The sequence below is a fragment of the Atractosteus spatula genome, chromosome 11 (assembly GCF_055471065.1).
Source record: "Atractosteus spatula isolate fAtrSpa1 chromosome 11, fAtrSpa1.hap1, whole genome shotgun sequence".
NCBI classification, from domain to species: Eukaryota; Metazoa; Chordata; class Actinopteri; order Semionotiformes; family Lepisosteidae; genus Atractosteus; species Atractosteus spatula.
This window is the reverse complement of record NC_142716.1, coordinates 37,278,989-37,305,391: the sequence shown is the minus strand read 5'-3', so window position 1 is coordinate 37,305,391 and position 26,403 is coordinate 37,278,989. Positions and strand designations below refer to the sequence as shown.

General features: G+C 35.7%; 1 protein-coding gene across 1 annotated transcript in view; it reads right to left on the bottom strand.

Annotated features, from left to right (window-relative positions):
• Positions 1 to 26,403, bottom strand: part of ca10a (carbonic anhydrase 10 (inactive)a) — a 244,855-nt gene that overhangs the window by 132,132 nt on the left and 86,320 nt on the right. The window contains exon 4 of the mRNA XM_088927261.1: positions 18,487 to 18,629. Within this exon, the coding sequence (XP_088783387.1) occupies positions 18,487 to 18,629 (143 nt within the window). The remainder of the gene's footprint in view (positions 1 to 18,486; positions 18,630 to 26,403) is intronic.

Genomic DNA, 26,403 nt, shown 5'->3' with positions numbered 1-26,403 from the left:
GTTACAGCATGAAAAAACCTACTAAATACTTTGAGGGTTTAAGATCAATTTTTCACATTTTTATTTTCCATTTTAGTGCATGATATGGGTGGCTACTACAGTTGAAGTCAATGGATCCTCCAATTCCTGTTCAATTCAGCTTGAAAGATGACCTTATGTACTGGATATTGAATATACTGTACTACCTCTCCTTGCATTCTGAGTGTGATTCAAATTGGGAAAGACACATACTTTGCCTTCAACCACATTCTTCATTAAAATAGTTCTTACATCTTCTTGTTTATTCTGACTATAAACAAGGTTCAGTGTTGTTCACAAGCAGGTAGACACAGTATGCCCCTGTTCCTGTTAAGATTTAATTTATCATGAAGTAGAACACAAAGCTGCATTTACAGCAGCCCATTATTTCCACAAACTAATCAATTAAAATATCCAAAAGGTCTTGCTGGAGTATTACATTGAGAACAAAAACGGGTAGCAGTTAGTTCTCAATGGATTTCAAAAAGATAAATTGCTTTTCATTTAATGTATTTGTTATTCACACAAATGGTGTGATAGAATATGCTAGGTATTTACAATAATCACTGCATTATTCACAAAACTACTTAAGGGAATGTGTCTCTTGGCATCACCTGGATCATTATCAGAAAGGCAGTAAAATTCAGGTCTTCTCAAAACCCACAACCAATTCTTTAGTGTGTAGAAGTGTCTGCTTTCATAATATTTAAGCACATTTTTTATTTTTGTCAAGGTGCATGATATTGATTTTATAAAAAAATTGATTTATAATGAGGATGAAGCTTAGTGACACAAACATAATATATAAGCCAATTAGAGACAAACACTTTGCTTAAAGAGCCGAGTACCTGTGGACTCTCCTGAAAAACTGAGTAGCTCCCTAATGGATAAAAGTTACACAGGAAAGTTACATTTCAAGTACAGTGTGACAATGTTACTCTGTTGTACCCTGAGGTTAAATGCTTAATGGATAAAGTCACTGGTGGTATCAACACTTTTCTGCCAAAGTGTTAATGTCTTAAGTGTTGATTGCCCATTGTTTCATTATAAAGACTTGATATTGTACAGAGGCTTTCTTTTTAACCAGTGGCCTCTAAGTGCTAACAGCGTATGTTAATTTAATAAACATTAAATAAAAGAACACTAAAATGTTTTGTTTTTCAAAGTGAGATTATGTAATATTGTGAGTAATAATATTTATTGAAATTTAAAAGCCTAATCTAGCCCAATGTGTCAGTGTCAAAGCCAAGTTTTAGCTCGGCACCAACTGTTTGCCCTAAGAGCACTGACTAATAATTTGGTGAATAGGTTAGTAGTTTTCAATAATACTGCTATTAATTGGTACATTCCAGTAATACTGTTTTATACTGTATAATGTACAATGAGGTTGGCATGATGGCGCAGTGGTTAGCATTGCTGTCTCGCAGCTCTAGCAAACTGGGTTCAAATATTGGTGTGCTACAGTATACAGTATGCATGGAAGTATGTACAGTATGTTCTCCATATGTTCACGTTTTCCTCTGGGTGATCTGGTTTCCTCTCAGTCCAAAGACATACTGGTAGGTTTATTGACTTCTGGGAAAAGTGGCCCTGGTGTGAGAGTATGTGTAAGTCTGTGTGTTTGTGTGCACCACTTTGGACAGGGATCCCGTCCAGGGTGTGTCCTGCCTTGCACCTCTGTTGCTTGCCTGGCTCTGACTCCCCCACAACCCTACCCCATGCCCCAGTCCTGGCGATAAAATCATTCAAAGATAAATGCACTCAATCTGAGCTGCAAACTATTAAAAATAAAACGAACAAACAAGCTGAATTCCAGAACAAATAAAATACAAAGTATGGGGCTTTCCTTCACAGACTGCAATAAGGGTCAAAAACTTACTATTTAATGCCTACCAAATGAGCGCGCTTTGTTTCTCTTTAGGTTTGGATGCTGGTTATTTTGCTTATGCCATCACCTGAGGGCACTCATACACACTCACAATCAATCAAGGATTAGGAAAACAGTTGCAGAGGCTACTCTGTGTTTATTGAAACAAAGCGAGGCTTTATAAGCTTTTTCCTGATGTCTTTCAGGGCTCCAGAAGTTCCTTCTATGTTGGAGAAAAGCATTCACTATTTTTTTACGGCCTGCATTCATTTTGTTTCTTCATTCTCTTTTAGGATTCCAAACAATGTACAAGTAAATTACCAAAGTAAATTCCTCCTTTTTTATTTTATGAGGGATTCACAGTTCTTCTGTGCTCATTATCAAATAATGATGGCCTCTTAATTTTTATAGTAAGTGTAAAACATTTTGATTTTGTTGTTGTGCTGTATCATTCCCAACTGACTTTCCTTTAGCAGAGAAGGACTTTTGCAAGGAAAACCTATTACGAGTGTTTTGCTTTAATAGTGCCTTATTTTTATAATACTGAAGATAAAAAAAAATAAAGGAGACTACCATTTCTGCAAACACTCGCAGCCTCCTCCTGTAGCACAGGTGAGATAAAACTGCTAGGTGCTTCCCTGGCAAATCCAACCAAAGTGGACTACAACTTAAGCAAGCGCAAACATTTGCGCCGAGCATGGGCGCACCTTGGACATGCCCCCCTGTTCTTCCAGCCCCGATCCTAGTCCTTTTTTTCCCCTGTGTTCTCTCACTCCCCTCTGGATTTTGCTGTCTGCAGAGTGGTAGACATCATAAACTATTCAAGTTTCTAACTGCTTCATTCAATTCAGGGTCGCGGGGGAGACAAAACCTATCCTGGCAAGCAAAAGACACAAGGCAGGATACACCCTGGACTGGACACCAGTTCATCACAAGAAACACACAGACACAAACACACACACTTACACCAGAGCCAATTCACACGATCATGGTGAGAATGTACTAAATCCAGGCATATACTTTAGGACCCCAAGATTTTAGCCCAAAATCCCAGTACTCTGAGGAAGCGATGCTAAACACTGTGCCACTGTGATGTTCTCAGGCTGTTCCCTATGCTTGATTTTCTTCATCTACATTTTTTTTTGCAAAACTTAAAGCTTCTAAATTCAGACTCATCCATATGCATCCATTCCTTCAGTTGTTCTTTGCAAGTGCTGATGCATTTTTTTTTCTTTACAAGCTCTGATTATTTGTGATTAGCTGATTGTGAACTGTATCTCCCCTTCTCGCCAAGTGATTGGCTTTCCCCTGGCCATTTAGAGGTCTAAACAATTTCAGGCATGTTAATGCACTGGCTTATTTCTAAAGACCAAATACTGTATGCAAATCTCAGAAAAGAAAAAATATTGTTGATCTGACTAGGAAGCTATATGAGCAAAGCTTTGTATAAACCAGTGTTAGGTTTATAACAGAATTATACGAAACATTTAAATTCCTTCAAACAATTTTCCATTACTTTAATAGGACAATCATTATTAGTAGGAATTCCACATTCCCTACACACAGAATGCTTCTAAAATGTCACACAAGTAATTAACATCATAATTAATCATAATTAGCATCGAATTCTATTATCTATAAAGACCAGCTTAAAATCCTGATCCATAAAACAACTATGCTTGAAATGTCATCAATTAGAGTCAGATAGGTCATGGCTAAAAAAGAACAGTCTGATATACTTTGAAAAAACTGAAGAATAAAAGTCTTTAAAAGTTCAATAGAAAATTGCTTAAGAAACCAATATCACACATGCTTGGGAGGTTTAAAAATGTAAAATGTTTCATAAACAGAAATTTTGATATTCTATATACTGTATGCATTGCCTTTTAGCTAATGTCTATTTAATTCACTCATTCATTTAATTCACAGAATTGCTGAAAACTCTTGAAATGAAAATCTTTGTACATTGTTTAAGGGCAACTATTTTTGTAGGTCTTAACATAGTTAAAAGCATGGCGTGAACCCTCCCTGTTCCACATTAGTTTTAATTTACAAAATAGAAAGGAAAAGGAACAGATTCACAATTAACAGTCTTCCATTTCTAAAAAAGAAATTGAAAGGCTTTGTCATAGTTCTGAACTCACAACATTATGGAACAACAGCACCGTGGAGCATTATTATTATTATTATTCACTTGAATGGGAATTTTATCTAAAACAATGCAGGGGTTACATTTCCCTTTTTCATTTTATAGACTCAGTTTTGTACAGCTGTTGGAGAAGTGATGTCCCATTTGGTCATATCCGCATCCACAATTCTGGTCAATTTGGTCAATATAAATGAAAAAATCAAGCAATACAATTATACTATACACAAGATTTTGAGATTGCTCTAGCTGTTGACATCCCAGTAATAACTGAGTTGGTTATACAATAACATTTTAAAATACACAATGAGAATAAAACAAGTCTGTTGTTTTGTTGTTGAAACTGATTGCCATCAATCAGCCTCTCTTGCAACCATAAAAGTTGTAAATTTTTGAAAGCAGGAACAACTTTTTTAAAAAAAAAAACATGCCACATAGCCACAATATATATTTAATATCTGGTAGTAATCATCCAAACAATGCTACATATCAGTGAATATCATTTGTTTTTAAAGCAAATACATAAATCATGTTTGAATATCTAAAAGAGAAATGACACTTTAATAAGGAAAAAATAATTATTTGTATCTGCTTTTCAGAGAATAATTTAAAAATATACTTCGCAATAAGTCATGAATGGTATTCAATATATGGTGATTTAGAATAAAAAAAGCATATTTCATTACCTTTCTGTCAAAATTATGTTATTTTTATATATCGCCCATGGCAAGATTTATTATTCTTTCTGCACTGACATTTTTTTCCCTTTTATTTGGGTTTGGAGAAAACTGAGAAAGTATTAACTATCTCAGTCCACTTTCTCCTCAGTTTAATTCTTTGTGAGTTTTAGCTGTAGAAAGCACAATTTTTAATTCTTTCACAAAGAACAGGCTAAAAATCATTTTAAAATTAATTAGGTGATACTCTTCTTCTCCTGCTTATCTCTTTTTAACTGTGGTCTCTGGACTGTATTCTATTTCTAAAGATACAGAGAAAAGAATACTGGCGCTCTTACAAATTCATTGTTCAACCAAATCTTTTTTTCCCAAGCAGTAACTGAAGTTCAATTGTTTTTTTCATAATTCTTACAAGTGAAACCAGTTCAAATATATTACATTACATACATTACATTAAAATCTAAATACTTTTGCAAGGCACTGTATATTATGATAACCCTGATTTTGACATTCAGTAATTCAGTAACAAGGACATGAGAATTCAAGAAAGGCTGCAAACAAGAGGAAGCCATTCAGCCCATCTACACAAATGGGTTGCTAGTAGCTATAGTTTGTGATCCATTTTGAAATGGTTGCATTAACTGAGTTACAGTAAGTCTCTTGAATAATTGAAATTACACTGCCTCTCTTGCATTGGCATCAAAAGAAATCTGTCTTATAAGTGAAACAAATTCACAAACCTATCGGGTAATTGCCAATTTGTTTGTAGCAGATGCACTAATATTTTAGTCTGTGGCATTCCTCTTGTTCAGCCTGGACAAGCATGTGCTCCTCACACACATGCTCAATATGGCTCATGTCTGGCACATAGTGCATTTAACTGTCACTTTCTTACAGTACATCACCACAAAGCTGTCATTAAGCGAACAGAAGAAGGATGTACACTGTCGAATAAGAATCTGGCCACATCACGTGTGACAGGAAAGTGTGACATGAGCCCCCAGAAAGTGTGACAAGTGAGATCCCAGGGCCCGATCAATGTAGCAATGTTAGTTGCCATCAAATACTACAAGAGGAGTTTCGTAGCACTTACACACTCCTTCTTAGATCATCACATTCAGAACTTATCTACACAAAACCTTCATTTATTGTTGAAGTGGGTCTTAATCCACTGCTGGACAGTCCAATCTGAGGTGACTTCATCAAGCCTCGACATGTACTAATGCTATGAGGGCATTGCTCTCTTGACAAGCAGGGAGCATTGGTGCTTTTCTGCATTTTTCTTTATTGATTTTCACTACACTTAACATTTAACACCTCTGAAAAAAGAGGTCATTTACTACATCAGTCAAAATCATGATAGTATATCATAGTCAGTCATGAAAGATCAATCAAAATGACTTCAAGATCCCAGATCTGTTGAACAAGCACACATACTGTAAATAAGTGATAAGCTTTTAATGTTCAGTATACTTCTTAGATTATGATAAACTTATAAACTGTAAGAACATGTGTAAAAAGGTGAGTATAGCTTACAGACATGACTTATTGAAAAGCTAGAGTAAATTACATGTGATCTCTTCCTGACTGTAGATTGGTGTTTGAATCATTGAACAGATGAGCTGATGCTGAGAAGTTGTGTGTATTATGCAACTACTTCAACAGTCAGTAAGATTGCTAGTCTTCATGTGCTTCATTGAAGGTGAACAGAAGGAAAATATTAATAATAACATAATGTAAATAGCCCGCTACTATATTATAGCAATTCTAGACTTACACAATTTGTGTAGATTTTGTATATTTCCATCAAAGTAAACATGAGGAGCTTGTTTAGATCCAGGGAGGTGAACCTTAGCACCTAGATTCCCAAAAGGACTTCGAACCTTCCAATTAGTTTAGTACTGAATTAGTTCTTAATCGCTTAATGAACCCAGGTGCTGCAGATCAATTTGTCTAGATGGTTGGTTCTAGGGGTGTGTTAAGAAGTGTAGTATCAGAAGCAAAAGTGAACTCAGAAACACCAAGAGGATTTTCTTTTAATCTAATAAGTATCAGATTACTGTGATATATCAGTTTCTAGAACATATTGTTACATCTCTTGGTAAGTATAGAATTGTCTCAAATAATCTAGAAACAATGGGTAATGCCTAGCTAGTGTTTTCATTTTCAGCTTCAAAGCAAAGGTTGAATTTTGCAGAGATGTAGGGGGATCCAGATTCAGAGATCAAATCAATCGTAAAGTCAACCTTTGGTTACACTAGTTAATTAAGTTCTGGGTAAATGATTAACTGTCAATTACCAGTCCAAAAAAGACACCATATAAGGTCAGATCAAGACCAGAACAGAACAAGAGAGAAGAGAAGACCAGAGTGCAGAACATAAAGAAAGAGGTCCTTGTCCAAATCATCCATTGTCTGTAAACCTGTAAATATACTGTAGTAACTTGTATGTTTATGTTGTGTGGTTTTTGGTGTGTATTTGGTCATTTTAATAAATATTTGTTTAACCATGTGTGCCTGCATTATTACATTTTTTACAAAACCTGTGCCAGAAAACAAAGAATTCATGTCACTCTAATCATACCAACCACTCAAGCATGTTCTTGGCAGAAATACCAGTTGGAGGTTATGATTATATATTTTACTTATTAAATGATCTACTCAGATCCTGATTTTCTCCATTTTGTAACCTTCCATTTGTAACAATATTGTACATACAGTAGTTACAGTGATAGACACACAAACATGCTATTATGCTATCTTGAAATGTGAGACAGAACTAGTGCAAAATTCTATCAGAATTGGGATATTGGGATATTGGCAGCTCAAGGTGAGCAACTAACAGACTGAGTAGATGGAAGGAAAGCAACCTTCCTACTATTCATACTGCTCAATCAACCACATAGCCACCACAACCTGCAGCAAGTAATAATATACAGTATTATTAGGCTTGAATATCTTTTCAATGTGCGAATCTCACAGAGACAGGTATCAAAGAGATTCGAAGATGATTTCTATAGAAATACATGATTCAACCGTGCTAAGAAAGCCAACAGATGACTTACTAATTCAGGTTTTTATTGTATTGTATTAATTGTTTTTATTTTAATTTTTCCCATTAAATGACTCTTACTGTACGAAAATATCTTTAAAAACTTTAATCTTCATCTGAGATTCTCTATCCAAATGGAAGGGGCAATAAATGTGCCAATTTTTTATTTCTAAACTGACTTAGACCAAATGGAAATGAATTCTGTCTCAAATTGTAGAAAGATTTCATTCCCATGCTGTAAGCATCATGAAAGCATGTAAAATGAAATGAAACAGAAATGCCACAACATATAATAGGAAAACATCATTTTGAGAAACTATACAAAACCCTGTTTCAGCTGGCTTTGAAGATGATGACGATGATGATCCTTCAGTAATGGATAGGACTAATTCATGTTTTTCATACTGTACATCTGGCACGCAGTTGAGTAAAAAAAACAATCATTGTACACAAAAAAACACTTAAAGATAGAAAGATAACCCCTTTAAAAAGTGATAAAGAACATAAATCACAATTGAGGTTTATAGGATACAAAATATACATTTTTCCTGCATGTCTCCATGACAATTGTCCCTATCTAATTCCTCTCATAGCATCCATATGATCTGCATTAAAAATGAGCTCACTAATGCACAATCCCATCTGAAAATCAGCTAAGTTTCAGCATGTAATCCGCAGAAGTCTGTGTGATTTGGAAGACAAGGACTAGATAAATAGAACTCTAATATTACTTTAAATTCTGCACAGATCTGCCACAATTACAAACACACCAAAGAAGTTGAGTGGAGGTGATAGCTCGTAGGGTGTTTGCTCTCATTCTCAGGCAATAGAATGTGAAAATGATAAAACAACAGGACATTAGAATGCCTTGACTCAGTCCTTCAAAACCTCTCATCAACTGCTATGAGCTCCTGCTTCCACAGCCCTCTCTGTCCACAACTGGACATTTTACAAATGTAGAATCATGCAAACATATTTTTATGCAACACACAACCGTAAATCCTCAAGAGCAAGCCTCTTGGGGACAGTGGCTCATTGACTACCGGAGACTGACACTTGTTAGGCCTAAGGTGTATGTTTCAGACTCCACTGTTTTAGTTTCTAGGCAGAAGATGTATAAGTCTTTTTCATCTTCTCTTGATCTGTAAAACCTAGTTATTCATCTGCTGTTGAACCCTCTTTTAGCAAGCATTAATCTGCACAGATGGTGTAACCTGGTAATCTCTGCTTCCAGATGCAGAACAGCATTTTTTAATGAAACTGGGATTTGAAAGGTTATGGAAAACACTGGAAGCTGCAATGCTCCCTTCTCTATCTATGCAATGATACTACCTTATAGAGGGTGACAGCTTAGTAGAGTAAGTGCAAGGCATATGGTGAGCTCTACTATTCTACTACTCCTTTGGGAAGCACCCAATTGGAATTACCAGCTGGCCATTGAATTAAGGGCTTTCATATTTTTGGTCACAAGAAAGGTATTCTACTACAGTACAGTATATCAGACATCACCTGACCCTTTTAACAGAACTGTCTTCAATCATTACTAAATTCTAAGCACAGAATACGTTATATTTGTAATTTGTAGTCTATCTTAATGAAATAACATGGAGCTGCCTTCTTTGACCATTAAAAGAAACTGGAATATTGCTTTTCCCTATGTATTGTTACCTTAATTAAGATGTGGAGAAAAATATTATTGTTTTAATAGGATATGGCACTAATTGCTGTTCTCAAAATAGCATGCAAAGTCTTCTCCAGTTTTGACAGCTTTGTTGGTTCAACTTCTAATTAATCTGAACCAGTAATCTGTATAATTAAATCAATTGTCATAAACACCCTCAGTCTTAAACATCTGGCAATAACAAAACTGTTCTCTTTTCACTGTGGTATTCATATCTCCACTTTGATCCAATCCTTTCTTGGAAAAAATAGAGCAGTATAATAATAAAAACAATGCCATTTTCTCCCAGCTCTTACTCCTTTCCCTGAAACTTTGCCCATGTAGTACCCCATTCCTTCAACCCTTCATCTCTAACCAAACGGTATTTACATTTTATGTAAAAGTTACATATAAGACAACTCATTCACACTCTTGCTGATGCTGTGTTGATCTCTATAGATACAGTATTGTAATGACTTGATCTGGTGTAGATATGGTGATGTGTGCTTTACCACAAAAAAAAAATAGATGCACACAGCACAGTAGTCAAATGCTGGCACAACACCTAGTTGAGCCACCAAGAGCATCAAACCCTGTTACACTAATGACAGGCAGCCAACAGTCTTTCTGATTTGAGTCATAGCACCTCTGTACGCAATCGAACCCCAGACAGGTATGCCTGAGTGCCACACAATCCAAACAAGAATAAACTCCTCAGTCAAAAATCATGGGGGAACTGAATACCCCTTGTACTGTAGTTAAGAGCTAATTATTACAGCACATGCACAGTGAGCAGAACAATGTCATACCCAGTCTCTCACCACATCTTCTTTTGAAATAAGAAATGTGGCACTTGCAAACTATTAACCACCATTACGATGTGGAGGTTTTTCATTGCAGACCATCTTGTCTAATTTGCCTCTTTCACTTCAAAGCTTCACTTCAGATTGTGTGAAACGGACTGATCTTCCATGTAAAAAATGGCTTTGTTGAAAGGGATGCTGAGTAAATTATCCTTATGCATATTGCACACTCAATAGTAACTGCAGCGCAGGTGTTTAAAGGTCTGTAAAAAATGTTTTTTTACTGCTTTTACAATGATACATTGTCAATGTCTTTTTTACTACCAAAATGTTGGCCAAAATTGATTACAGTTCTACCTCTTCACATTCCTTTGCACTTGTTCATGAAATAGACACAGATGTAATAAGTTTATTTGAAAACAAATTACAAAATAAACTCTATTGCATTTCCCTTCATACGACGTAATTAAGGCATTTATTAAAGAGGCCAATACAGTAGTATAGTGCAGTCTCACACCTCTAAGGCCTGGTTCCATCTTACTGTATGCCGTGTGTTTTGGCTTTAGGCTTCATACTGCATAACCCTTGTCAGGAATAAGATGGTCAGTGTGTTATTTGTTTTCTTATAGTTTTGTCAAAATTCTTTGCTATTTCTTTTTAATAAAACCAGTATCATTAGTGAACCAGTATAGCACATTAACAAATATTACCCACAACAGGTCCTGTCGTTTAGAAACACACAAGGTGTAGTTTTAATTTTGCTATCATTTGCAAATCACAGAACTAATCTTTTTTTTCTTTCTAATAAGAACTTGTGAATGATTAGTTAAAAAATAAAAAGCAGTTTACATTCCGTGACAGCATAGATAACATAGAGTTATTATTCTCGGCTCTGTCTTCCCAGATTGTTCAGCATGGTACTGTAGGTCAATATCTTGCTTACGCACATTTTTTATAACGTGTTCTTTTTTTCTGATGCCTCAGTGGTATAAACTAATATTCAGTACTTTCGTATTCATCATTCTGGGGTAGCTGTCTATTAGATTCGATTAAGACACATCTTTTTGGACCATTAAACTATTCTGATGTGCTTTGTTTCTTGCCTCCAACTTCCCAGATAGGTCAATTAAGGATGTCAGGGATGTATAATCAACTCTATGTGTGGGCCTTCCACAACTGGAAAAGACTCTTCAATCAGACTTTGAGATCTGCCAAGCACACAGGAATTAGAAGTACTGATTATGTCGAAGAAGCAGATATATTTTGTAACAGTTTGTGAAAGTCTGATGATCTTGTTCTTTTGATATAAAAAGAGATTGATCAGAGCAAAACATGTAATGGGAATGGTTCTTTCTGCTTAAAGCTATTATACAGATTTTTGGATATTTGGAAGCACCAAGGGCACCTTGTACAATACAGAGAAACAGAGAAGCACACAAAGCAATTTACAATAAACAATTGAGCAAAACACTTCATTACGTTTATTATCCAGAGAAAACTTTAAAATTTCATCTCATACTCTGATTTTTTTTCATTCTTTATTATGCAGTATGTTTTCTATTAGAAAACAAAAACAAGTGTGCTGTTTTCTCTGTTATTTGCAACATTATCACTCATTTCCACTAGAAGACTATACTGTATGTCTAGTCAAGCAGACTACATTAAATGAAAGGGGTGGGCTCTACCATAGACATTTCAGTCTTATAACTGGCAAAGTGGGGCCTAAAGAAGTGTTAAGGGCATGAACAAATGTGTTAAATATTCACTGTGGTGTGATTATGCATTTAACTATATCTGTAAAACTTTATGAAATTACTTTCAAGAGGAGAAGCTTATGCAGTGTTACAGAGCACTGACACAGTGCATTGACTAGCCTCATGTCATTGAGTTGAGTTCTCATCCTTATAGAGAAACCTTAATTTGCTATAATAGTCTCCTTTCAAATTCTCTGTCACATTGTGGGATTAGTTGGTTCCCAAGAAGCCGTATCCATGCTTCACCAAGGAATTTTCTTTTTAAGAAAAGGTTCATTGGAAGTCACACATTAACTGGAGGGGAAAAAAAGAAATTCTGATCACCACAAGGTAACAACGAACTAGAAAAAATACACAGCTCTTGTTTTTTTTTAAACATTTTCTCATTTAATCCAGCTTCTATCTACAGTATGTACAAACACTGTGGTGCTAGACATCTACACTAAACCAAGAACAGACTACAGTATATTATGTTATGAGCTCACTATTTAAGTATGTTATGGTAACAAACTAAAAATTGTTTTAACTGATTTCACAGGGGAAATAGCATTTAATAAATGTATTGTCGTGGTGCTTTTATTTGCAACTTCTATTAAATAAAGTTTGCATGCAAGATTTATTCCCCATTTTATCAAAATTATATAGCATTTAAACAAAACCAGTTATCAGACAGAATTTGATTTGATCAATACAACCATTAGCAATTATAGAAAGCTTTTAGAGACTCTTGCTTACCGATTAATTTTATTATAATTTTCCAGAAAGGACTAAAGCAACTGAAAAAAAGAAGTGTCTTTAAAGAGTGAAGCCTAAAATTTTCTTTTGGAGAAATTAAAAAAATACTCCAGCAGTAACAGCTAAAAAGTTCGTTTTTTTTAAATAGGTGCTTTTCAAACCACAGCTTAATAGCTTTAAAAAACAAATTCATATAGAAATATTAACCCCTCATACTACATATCAAACATGCTGAAATGCTCAAAAACATCTAAAAAGTTCTGAAATCCAATAGGAAACTTTTTCAGCTTTTTTAACGTGTGGTACAGAATATGATGAGAATAGCCCCTACGTTAATCAGATGTAATTTTTCAAAGACACAGCCAACCCTTTACCCCCCACCCCACTGGGCGTTAATGCAGCACGGGCTGGTATTTGCCCTTTTCCTAATAGCCCAGGCTAGAGCTTGGCAGCTACTGTGTGTGACATCCCAGAGGGAAACCCAAGCTGGGAGAGCATAGATTGATTGCTCAGCATGGTACTGCATGCACACAGCTGGGGTGGAACCACTTAACCACTCACAATTTCTAATACACATTCTCTGTACTGAGGTTAACGGAGACTCTTAAATAACAATATGTGCAAGCAACACAAGCCATTTACTGTGACTGTATTATCAGCATGATATTCCTCTGCTTCACTCCTAGACCAAACAAATATTACGTGGTAAGTAAGAACAGACACAACTTTGGAGGACAAAATGTATTGTAGATAAATTCATTAATTTGCTTTCAAGTCAACAAGCATCAACATAGCCTACTGATCAAGATAATTTTAGTGACATCTCATGCACTTGAACACTTTACAGGCAAATCTGAATATATACAGTATAATCCATTCAAGGGTAACTGCATTAACTTTGCAACAGCAATTGAGCTCCGACTATACAATGAAATGTTAAATGCCAGGCATAAACATAAACCAAAAGCTATGAGGGTCACTGTATCCACACAATGATTATATGTACAGTACTAAGACATTTTTATAAAAAGTCTTTAACAGTATCTGAATCGCAAACTAAATGTAAAAATAACTACAGCAATAGTATAGACAACAACTTTAACACACGTGATCTGTGTTATAAGACAGCAGAAAGGTGTGCAAGGTACAAATGTACTGTTAACAGCAAGAAAGTTACATACTGTATGCATTAGGAGATTTCTTTGCTATTTTACATAAACAAACACATACTGTATGTGTAAAACTAGTTCACCATTCAATGAGTACATACTGTGAACATCACCTACTGTATATACTTCCTAGACAAATGCCAGGGCTCTGAGAAACGTGGCATTAACACCTCATTATGCTCTCAGTATGTAAGAAACATATCTATTTTTATTTCTTGTTTACACCCTGAGATTTAAAGCTATAAGATAAATCTAGTGAAATTGATTGCAGATGCCTGCTTTAATTCACAAATGCAGGGGTGTATCCTGGAAGCTGCTACCTGTCTGATCAGCTGGTACTGCTAGAGAAAGCCTTTCTTGAAACCCCAGTGCAATGAAATGCCAGTTGTTGAATTTTATCCAGTGGCTGCAAGTGAGGTCAAGCAGTCAGAGACCTCAAGGACGTACCCCTAGTGCTCTGAATGGAAGATATCTTGATATATTGAAAGTGGTTTCTATGGACTAAAATAAATGTAAAAACTCATCAGAATTTCAACAAGAAAAAATGAGTTTTTTAAATAGTGGTAGCAAAAATGTGGTGATATACTGTATAACATATATCATTTAAAAAAAAAAGTTCTTGAGGCAAACTTCTGACCAGAAATCAGCCACACTTGATTAAATATTATGCCCTTTAAACAAGATAGATAATGTAATTACTTGAAACCTTTGCCAGCTTCATAGTATTGGACTAATTGTTCCCTGGAGGCTGAGGTGAAACCGCAAGCCACATCTTAATTGTGGCCTCAGCCATGTCTGTGGAACACTTTGGCTTGCCAGACTTGCGAATTAACCTTCTGTTCCTACTTAGCCCTTGAACCAGAGTTTGGCACTTCAAGATTTAAATTGCTATGAGCTACAAAGCAATTTCTGAGAATTATACAGTGCCTTGCGAAAGTATTCGGCCCCCTTGAACTTTTCAACCTTTTGCCACATTTCAGGCTTCAAACATAAAGATATAAATTTTTTATTTTATGTGAAGAATCACCAACAAGTGGGACACAATTGTGAAGTGGAATGAAATCTATTGGATTTTTGAAACTTTTTTAACTAATAAAAAAATGAAAAGTGGGGCATGCAAAATTATTCGGCCCCTTTAATTTCAGTGCAGCAAACTCACTCCAGAAGTTCAGCGAGGATCTCTGAATGATCCAATGTTGTCCTAAATGACTGATGGTGATAAATAGAATCCACCTGTGTGTAATCAAGTCTCTGTATAAATGCACCTGCTCTGTGATAGTCTCAAGGTTCTGTTGAAAGCGCAGAGAGCATCATGAAGACCAAGGAACACACCAGGCAGGTCCGTAATACTGTTGTGGAGAAGTTTAAAGCCGGATTTGGATACAAAAAGATTTCCCAAGCTTCAAACATCCCAAGGAGCACTGTGCAAGCGATCATCTTGAAATGGAAGGAGTATCAGACCACTGCAAATCTACCAAGATCTGGCCGTCCCTCTAAACTTTCAGCTCAGACAAGGAGAAGACTGATCAGAGATGCAGCCAAGAGGCCCATGATCACTCTGGATGAACTGCAGAGAACTACAGCTGAGGTGGGAGAGTCTGTCCATAGGACAACAATCAGTCTTACACTGCACAAATCTGGCCTTTATGGAAGAGTGGCAAGAAGAAAGCCATTTCTCAAAGATATCCATAAAAAGTCTCGTCTAAAGTTTGCCACAAGCCACCTGGGAGACACCCCAAACATGTGGAAGAAGGTGCTCTGGTCAGATGAAACCAAAATCGAACTTTTTGGCCACAATGCAAAACGATATGTTTGGCGTAAAAGCAACACAGCTCATCACCCTCAACACACCATCCCCACTGTCAAACATGGTGGTGGCAGCATCATGGTTTGGGCCTGCTTTTCTTCAGCAGGGACAGGGAAGATGGTTAAAATTGAGGGGAAGATGGATGCAGCCAAATACAGGACCATTCTGGATGAAAACCTGTTGGAGTCTGCAAAAGACCTGAAACTGGGACGGAGATTTATCTTCCAACAAGACAATGATCCCAAACATACAGCAAAATCTACAAAGGAATGGTTCACAAATAAACGTATCCAGGTGTTTGAATGGCCAAGTCAAAGTCCAGACCTGAATCCAATCGAGAATCTGTGGAAAGAGCTGAAAACTGCTGTTCACAAACGCTCTCCATCCAACCTCACTGAGCTCGAGCTGTTTTGCAAGGAAGAATGGGCAAGAATTTCAGTCTCTCGATGTGCAAAACTGATAGAGACATACCCCAAGCGACTTGCAGCTGTAATCGCAGCAAAAGGTGGCTCTACAAAGTATTAACGCAAGGGGGCCGAATAATTTTGCACGCCCCACTTTTCATTTTTTTATTAGTTAAAAAAGTTTCAAAAATCCAATAGATTTCGTTCCACTTCACAATTGTGTCCCACTTGTTGGTGATTCTTCACATAAAATAAAAAATTTATATCTTTATGTTTGAAGCCTGAAATGTGGCAAAAGGTTGAAAAGTTCAAGGGGGCCGAATACTTTCGCAAGGCACTGTAATTGATCGGAAAAATAGTTATCGCCTATAATGTCAGAGTAGTAATGCTTAAGTACAATTGTCCTTTAGGCACACAAATACTGGTATGAAGTTAATCAAGGTAAACTCTAGACCCCTTTTAAAGTTATATCTAATAATTGAGCACAATTTTACATTTTTGACAAGTTTCCTAATTTTAATTAGTGCTTGTTTTCAAGAGGAGTAGTACTTCACTGGAGCAAAACCTACTGTAATGTACAAGCCATTAACAATATGCCTGGGGCTACAACAATGTGCACAATGGAGGGATGTATGAAAATGAAAAACACCGAAGTGACAGTATTGCAAGAACACTGTCTCCCAGGTATGGATGACAGTCAAAATATATCAGTGCAAGCTCTCATTAATGCATCATATTTTATTAGTATACTAAATATTGCAATAATTTGCTGATCTCTTTGCAGACTTATACCAGGGAAATGCCCCTGTTTGCAGTCCTGTTTGCACTACTCATTATTTTCTGAGCTGAAACCCAGCTCAAGTAGCCAACAAAGATTAGTGGTGTCCCTTCTGGTGACAAGAAATCCCAGTCACACAAACTAATTCCATGATACAGTATCTGGTATGTGAGTAAAAAACAAATCAACATCAAGTAGGCCAAACATCAATTTAAAATATGCACAAGAGTCTACATGTAGATGTAGTACATTGCCATAATCTTAAACATTGAATTTAATCCTAAATATTAACATCAATATCAAAACACAGCCTTCATATTTCAAAATTCAAATTCTAACAAGACTTCGTAGCAAAAACGTAATGTAAAAATGTAAGCACTAAATTTTAGTAAGCAATTTGGTATTTAGGGAATTTTTCAAGTTATTGCGGCTCAAGTTATATTCATATCTCACCTCAGATTCACAGACATTTGGCAGTTCAAATTAAAAGTAACTGTCTAATATCAGTATCCTAATTATACTGCATTCCCATTTAACTCCAACACTACACAACATTTAGTCCAGATTATTTGACAGGAAATTGCCTGCCTTTGTCTTGGATTGAAGTGTTCATATTAATTAGAGCCACTTCAAGTAATTGTATCTCCCATTCAGCAGAGCAAATATTAAATTAATACAGACAATTTCATGACTGCAGAATCTTCAATCTTCACCCATAACCTTGATGTATGCCCCTTCTTAATAAATTAGTATTTCCATTCAGAGGGAATTTGAATTTACGTAAGCCATTCATTAGCTGGGAATGTATAGGATCGAAGACATCACTGAAAGAATTCTGTCTTTCCTGCACAATTCAACGCTAACAATGTGAACCAGTTTTTGAAACAGGTCAACTGAGGTCAACCATGTATTGCAATATTAGGCTGAGTATGTTCTCTGAAAGACCTCTTGCTGTACAATATGTACCATCAACTTTAGTGTAAGTAATTTAATATATAAAAAGGCAAAACAAAAAAGGTTGGTATTAATTCATTTTCAAAGAAGACTTAAAAGGACAAAAAAACATTAAACAATACAATGGAAAGGACTATGTATTTTGTTAATTGGAAAGGATGGCCAGCCTAGAATTTTAATTTAACAGTTTCAGTGTTTCCCAAAAACAGGCCAGCAAAAATCAAGTGTGATGAGCTTTGAACATCTTTCTCCTTGAAAAACCTTTCACAGAATGTATTGAAGTAGCTTTTTACAGCCACAAAGCCTTTCCAGTAGCTGAGGTTAGAAATGTCTCAACACTACCACAAGACCAACTTCCAACAAATGTCAACGATCCAACTGCTAGAATTATTTGTATTATTCTTTTGCACCTTATGTAACAATCTTAGTTTTTAAAAAGACAGCAGTAGCACTTCCTAAAAAAATGTAGTTCACACAAAAATTTACTAAACAAAAGGAATTCACTGAGAGCTACATTAAATAAAGAAACAATTCTGGTAATGTAAATTATTGGCTTCACACAATATGATTCAAGGACACCTCAACAAACCACGTCAAGGCATTATTTCTATTAATCAATGGAATAATGGATGCAGGCAGGAAAAAAGACAGAGGCAAACCTACCTTTCGACCTCCTGTATTCAGACGCAGAGGAGTGAGAAAGGGGTCAAAAATCATATGGCTGGTTTCTATGTTGACCGGAGATTGTCTTTTTCCAACTGAGCACAGATTCCAGGCTGAATTCACTAGCCCCCAGAAAGATGGAACTGTAAACACACGAAATGAGCAAGGAACATGCACATTAGGGACATTAGCAGAAGACTGGAAATCTGAAGCTTCATTACATTTAAACCAGCACAATGAATGCTGCTTACATCTCTCCCATACAACTCCCACGGTTAAAGTCATTTTGATTAATTTTGCTCCCTTTGTGGCTCATTTTAAGTAAGAGATTGAAAAAGTGATCACAGAATATCTGGATGAAATTTAAACGTGTTCTGAAAGCATTGAATGTGTAACTTTTAATCACTGACAGGCCCATATGCTTATCTTTACACTAAAACTGAAAAGGTTTGAGGAAGTCTAGCAGGTACTGCAGCTGATAAATTAGCTATTTGTATTTCTGCAAAAGTCTGCAAGTTTTTTTAACTGAAAATGCTGCTTCAGTACTTGCACTTCTCCTTTCCAACTCCTGAGGATTTTAGTGCTTTTGGGAATGGATTAATGGGGGGATTGATAATAATTTATATTAATATTCTAGTATTATAAATAGACAGAAACAATCCTTTAAGACCTCACAAGTATAGCAGACTCGATTTCAGATTTTTTACACATATTCCTTCTGCATGAACAGCATTTACAATGGGTTTAAGAGACTGACTCTGGATTCTTTTACTGATGATTTAACAACTAGTTTAGGAATTAAAAGAGAAGTAAAAATTACAGCATAGACATTGGTGCTGACAAATACTAATTTTGTTTGTTTTTTCCTGAGGCAACTGGACTGCTTTCCTTTAGTATAACAACCGTAACCTAAAACACATTAAAAGGCAATTTCACACCAATACTAGAATTATCAATGCTCAGAAAAAAATAACTTGGGCATGTTACTATGGGCAAGAACTTTTAAATTTAGCTTGTGAAAAAATCCTACAGCATGGGAAAACAGGGAAGAGTGATTGATTGTTTCTCAGAGAAGTTAGCAGAAGAAAACACCAGGATTGATTGGTCTGACTTGTCCAAGGAAGAAGTCACTATCCTACATAAAGATGCTTGGAATCTCCAAGGCCATGCAAAACATCTTAACACTAAAGCCTTAGTTCAGACAGTTTAGGGAGTTTTTATTCATATTATTCCCTTGCCTTCTAGTCAATCAATATTATTTCTGTAAAAGGCTCATAGCATCTCAAACGCAGGTGCTATTTGCATGTAATTTCCTTTCCATTTTCATGTGTTTAAATTGAGTTAACTTGGGGGCTTTCCTCACATCAGTGCCATCTGCTGTTTATTAGGCTGTGTGTGCCTTCAAATGCATCTTGAAATAATGAGACTACACTCCTAAGTGAAGAAAGATATGCACTATGGTTGCTGTTAATGTAATGAGACCCACCCAGCTTGTGTAATAATGTACACTGCTACAGTAGGTGTAGACTGCAGCCAAATATAGTACAGAAATGCAGGAAAAAAAACACTCAGAAAAAAAAAAATTTTGCCAGACACAATGCAATCTGCCACAAATGTAGGCATTTTTGCTGAGGAACAACAGCCAGCTGGCATTTTATTCCAAGTCAATAACCCTTCCTGTCTGAAGCAAATTACTCCATTTTGACATAATCCCCACTGAGAAAGCAATACATTAGAGTACTTTCCAGTCATCTCTTGTTTAAGGTATTATTGAATCTAATGCTAATACTTTGCAAAATATGGGCAAACACTCAAGTGCTAAATTATTCTGGAGAATGACAGGAAATTATCGGTTCAAATGGCAAGCAAGTGCTGGGAATCGATCCCTAATACGGGACCTTGTCGGATATGTACACATAATTATTTCCTATTGATAGATCCCCTAGCACATTTAGCTCGATGGCTGTATTTCTCAAGAGGGCAGATTTTTTACAGCCAATAATGTACAGCACCTAATCCTCAACCTTTCCATGCCCTGCGGTATTAAAACAGAAGGGACTGCATTACTGTTGAGCTACTGTATATACAGTATATTGCCTGTCTTGTAATTCACATTAAGCACCGTTTCTCTTTTTCTTGTCACATGAGAGAGAAAATACAGAAATATTTATGGACTACATAGAGATACCCTTAGGAGTTCACAGCCCATTTTTATACACAAACTCATTAACAGCTTTGCCCAACTTTATAATACAGAGAAGTGGAATAAGCATTCACGTGTATTTTGAAGGAACAGGGATTTTAAAATATTGATTTTCTTTGTTTTGTGTGACATTTGTTTCTATTGAGGCATTTCATTTTTTACCATCAAGTCATATAGCCTCTTCAGGGGGGGATACTAATTATTCAGTGTGACAGAGATTTTCCATACCCTTCTGACATCTTTAAAGGATTTAACCCATGTCACCTAAAACTGATCAAGCAGAAAAAAGACTTGAAGCAAAGGCACCACTGTAAAATACTGCATGAAGCTGTACTCTCAGTAAACACAAAGCAGATATTTCTCCTAGATGATCAGTCAAAAGTTTCAAGCAGTATGATTCTGAAATGATTTTTGTGAGACTGAACAAGCAAATAATATGGCTGCAGGAAAAAAATATCCTACCTATGTCATGTCACCCCCATAATTCAACAAATAGCTATGTTCATATCATAACTCAAGTCATAACTCAAGTAAGTGTACCAATTCTTATACTCATTACATTATACTCAGAAGTCTTCAAAAACCACACACCATACTTCTTCTTAGTTTAAAATACTTTCAGTATCTTAAGTGACTTAATTGTCCGAGATTCCTTCCTTGAACAGATGCCTTCAGATCAGGCCTTATAGTTTTCAATTTCTTTTTAGCCAATTAAACATCTGTGTCTTCCGCTAAATTTGAAATTGAATTACATGGTGAGATGAGACAGTAACAGTCTATGTACAACACTAACACCACCAATAAGAAAAGTCTTCATAGAAAAGTGTTTAAATGTATATTTGAAGGAAAAAATAAACTATTCTGATTGTGTTGTGTTTACCTTTGGAGTATTACTTTGTTCATGCTGTGTTGTGCATCATTTCTATCAATGCAAATTGGCGCTCAAAGTAAACAAAGATGAACAAGAAATATAATGACTAATTTAGTCACACAAATTTAGATATCAGTCTGTCTATAAACAATCTATTAATATGTTAAGAAATATAAATATATCCATTAACATATCCACTCTTTACATAAATTATATAGATTGTATATACTGCATACATTACATATCTATAAGTAGATGTCAGTTTTTGTTATTAACTCCCAACTAATCTACAGTAGAAGTTGGTTATTACATTTATATGACTGTTACACTCTGAGGTAGGTAACAATGGAAGGTGTCTAAGAATCTACAGTAGATACTGTGTAACACCTGGCAGTGTAAACATTTCCAGCTTCGAATCAGAGGGGATTGTTGAGATGTACTGTAGGAGGTGCCTGTGGATGTAGGGGGGTCTGTGATCAAAATAAGCATAATGGTTTGCCTTAGTTAATAAAGTTCTGGGTAAATGATTAAGTGTTAATCAACAGTTCAGAAAGACACCATATAAGATCAGATCAAGAGAGAAGGAGGAAGAAAAAGAAAAACAGCAGACCACAAGAAAGAGAGGGGACAGGAGAAGAGTAAACTTGAATCTTGAGCCAGGTTGAGAGTCCCTACTTCAAAAAAGAATGACTGGAGCTAAGTATTTGAACCTTGTTAAGAGAGTTTGCTATTCTGTTGTTTTTAGGATATCTGATTTCCTGTGTAAAGAACCCCTCAGTTAAAAACAGCCAGTCCTGCTCAGTGGGTGCATTTTAGAATAGGGAGATAGGCTCCCATTTATTGGCATCTGGGTTTGCAGAGAGAGAGATTTAATCCTAAATTGTATTCTATTTAGTTAAGAAGGCAGCTAATGTCTTACTGTGGCCTCTACAGGCATTATTCAAGATTCAGAGACTGTACTTCGCAGCAGTCTGGGATTGCCCTGGTGGTCTAGACGTACTGTAGGACTTTGAAACACTAACCTTTTACATACAATAACTTGTGTGCTGTATGTTTATGTTGTATGTAGTGTAGTATGTGTCACTGTCAGTGCTGATAAATATTTGTTTAACTAAGGTTGCCTGAATTATTACTCTTTTCACCAAAACAAAGAACTCACGTGCTTCTAATTATATGAACCACTCATGTATATTCTTGAAGAAATCATGCACAAGTAGGAGGTTATATTTATTTTATTATTGACTAATCTGCTTGTCAGTTCCTCATTTTCTCAATTTTCGTAACCAACCATTTTTAACATTGCTTTATATGTCTTTATAGTGTGTCTGTGTGTACCAGCTGTGTACTTGTGTACTGTGTGTACTGCCAGAAATAAAGGGGGACACTGATTCAAGTAAAACTGTTTTGCTCTCCTCTTTTATCAGATGCAAACTACATCAATCAAGTCATGAACAGGTACTGTATATGCAGTAATTAATCCTACCCCATCTAATTAGAAGTGTCTGAAGCATAAGCCTCAGTTTAGGTTTATTAAGGTTGAAAACTGAGCCTAGAGAGAGGCCACTGAAGCTATGATATGCAAGCTATGCACATCAGTAAAGCATATCCATTCATTAGTTTTTCCTACAGATCTTTAAGCAAATTATCATATTAATGTCTCCAGGTACCCCCAAATTAAGCCTAAACACTTCACTCATTATTTAAATGCAGGGTTTTGAGATATAAAACTTTCAATATGCTGTCAAGAAAGGTAGATGCAGTGGTTTTGGTCTTCATGAAACCTTGACAATATTACTGAAAAATGCTTGTTTTCTGTTTGGTGATTTATTAGTAATGTGTTGAAAGGTTTATTATAAATTTCAGCCTTTTCCCTTTCTTTTTGTTTTAACCCAATAGAAAAACTAATGCAAGGGTACGGTGTAAATAATTAATGTGTGAGGTGAATGATTGTGAGAATGAACTATTTGCCCAGTACCTTCCATTTTTATAATTAAGGCACAGTCACTGTGCTGGTCAGCACATGTACATTTAGTTCTTGCAAAAACTTGGAAAGTTTTACTTTGAGGTTGAAAAAAGTGCTTATTTTTGTCTTGATTGTGTAGAAGAATATTATTACAAGGTGTCTTTAAGAATCTAGATACAACAGGCAACACTTGGCTCATGTCAACATTTAGAGTTTCAAAGCACGGGGATATTTGCTGAACAGTATGTAGGGGTCCGAGATTCAGTTATCAAAGGAATTGTAAATCTTACCTTCGTTTACCTTATTTAATTAAGTTCTAGGTAATGACTGAGTGTCAATCAACAGTCTAATAACGGAGCATAAAACTGGCTCACAGAAGGGAGAAAGTAATGAGAAAAACGCAGAAGAAGAGTGAAAAAGAGGCAGAGGAGGACAGCAGGGAAAAGCTCCTTGTCCAGATCATCTGGAAAGACTAGATTGGAGCTACTGTAAGTATTTGAACTTTGCTGTTCTGTTGTTGATAGGCCTATGATTTCCTGTGTAAAGAATTCCCCCTTTTAAATGGCCTCTCCTTGTTAGCGTGTGCATTTTGAGAATAGGGAGATGGGTTCCCATTGATTTTGTAGCATCAGTGTTTACAGAGGGCGATTTAACCACAGGTCATATTCTGTTTGGTTTAGAGGGAAGGTTTATCTCCTTGATGGTCTTTTTAGGCATTATATAAGAGTCTAGAATGCTTGGTAGCAGTTTGGAGTTTTTCTGGGTGGTCAGGACATAGGCCTCTTGGATGCCTTGTGGCCTTGTGTGTAGATTTGTAAATAGCATAACTTGTGTATTGTATGTTTACGTTGTGTACAGTTTAATGTGTGTATTTTCATTGCTAATAAATATTAGTTTAATACAGTGTGAATTATTACTCTTTTTACCAATTATTTACTCTTTTTGTGCCAGAAAACAAAGAACTCAGGTAATTATTGTATATCTACTGCTTGCGTATATTCTTGGCAAAATCATTTACAAGTTGGGGGTCATGATTATTTAAATAATTATTTAATATGCTTGCCATATTTTCTGATATTGACCATTTGTAACCCCTGTTTGTAACAATGTACAAAATGATATGTGTGTCAACAACCTAATAACCCACTGAATGACTAGGTTATAATGTTGAACCTTTGACAGAAATGATGAGAGAATATTTTTTCTGTATTACACAATAGCTAAAACATTAAATCAAAGCACATTTTTTAAACACATTAAAAGGTTAACACATTTCATTTGAAAGATTCTGTATGTGTATTTTTGCCTATTATTAACAATTTTTGCAGTTATACATACATGTATTAGACATACATCATTCATTTGTTACAGTACAGCAATTGAAATGTGATCCCTATAAAAAATGTATTTAAAAGTCTGTATTTTACAATAGAGGCTTTTTCTACTTGTAACATATAGTAACTTTTGTCACTGCACAAAATAGCAAATTCTGAGGATTTTCACTCTATGATTGTAATTACCATCAGGTTGTACTCTTTCCTTCCTCGGGACACTACTGCTTAATGTTACTTGGGTTCTTTCTGATAAAGTGCCGTAATAACTTCAGTAATAAAGCATATCAAAGCAGAAACAAAAGAACAGCAAGAAATACTAAATTAACTCTCAAGCTTCTCTTGTAGCATAATACAGGACTAAAACATTCAAACAGTAAAACAGAAAAAAAAATGTAATACGCTAATCAATTCTTTGCTCTACAGATACCACATACAGTACTGTACAGGCACAAACACTAAGCAATCGGTAATGTTAAGAATGAATAGAAAACTGCTTAATGCTCAGTAATTCACCAACACCATTAATCAGAGTTATTTCTTATTTATTATCCATTCATTGTCAGTAACTTCTTTATCATTATGAGGTTGTGGTGAGCCAGAGCCTATCTCAGTAAGCACATGGCACAAGCTCGGAATACACTCTGGATGGGATATTAATCCTTTTCAAGGGAATAACACTGAAGTGAAACAATTTTAAAATGATACTGTAGTTAAACAATTGCTGAGCTGATCATGGAAAGATGAATACCTAATTACTGATTTTGAAAGAGATTTTTGAAAAAAATATTTTATGGTCTTAACAGCTGAGTTCATTAACTTGTGAAAGCAATCAAAACAGGCTAGTGCCTCATATAGTATTCACTTAACAGACATAATTATAGCTACAATTACTGGATATTATTCCAGCTTTTGATCTAATTTCTCCATTAGGACTAAACGGATGATAAAATGCTACGGCACAAAAAAAGATTAAGATGCCAATAACAACCCATTTTAAGAATTTATCAATGACAAATAAGGTTGAAAGAAGTGATGAAAAGAAGACAAGAACTAATGATTAATGGAAGTAGCTGGAATTCTACTGGCATGTGTTGAGCTGTCATCAGCTGTAAGTGAGAGTTGAACAGTTTTCATGGTATAACAGACCCTAACATTACAGGGTCCACTGCTCCTTCAGCACATCAGATGATGCTTCTGCTTCTATCCTTTAATGTGCAACTGATCATAACACCTTGGTTTGATATACCTCATTAGTTCAACCCAGTAACAGAACAATAAACATGTCACTCACATTAACTCTTTCTGTCATTTGTTAATGATCAGGATTATACAACCCGACAGGTGACTTCAGCCACTCTGCTGAATAACAACAGGTGCAAGGCAGGCACAGAATTGAAGGATCTATTATCAAAATTGCAGTAGAAAAATGAACATTGATATGTTTTATACAGTTTGGCAATGAGCCTTATGGTTTCAATATCCTTCTTTTCCAATGACACATTATTGTTTTTTGATGACTGGGAGTAACTTGCTCTTTGTTAACAAT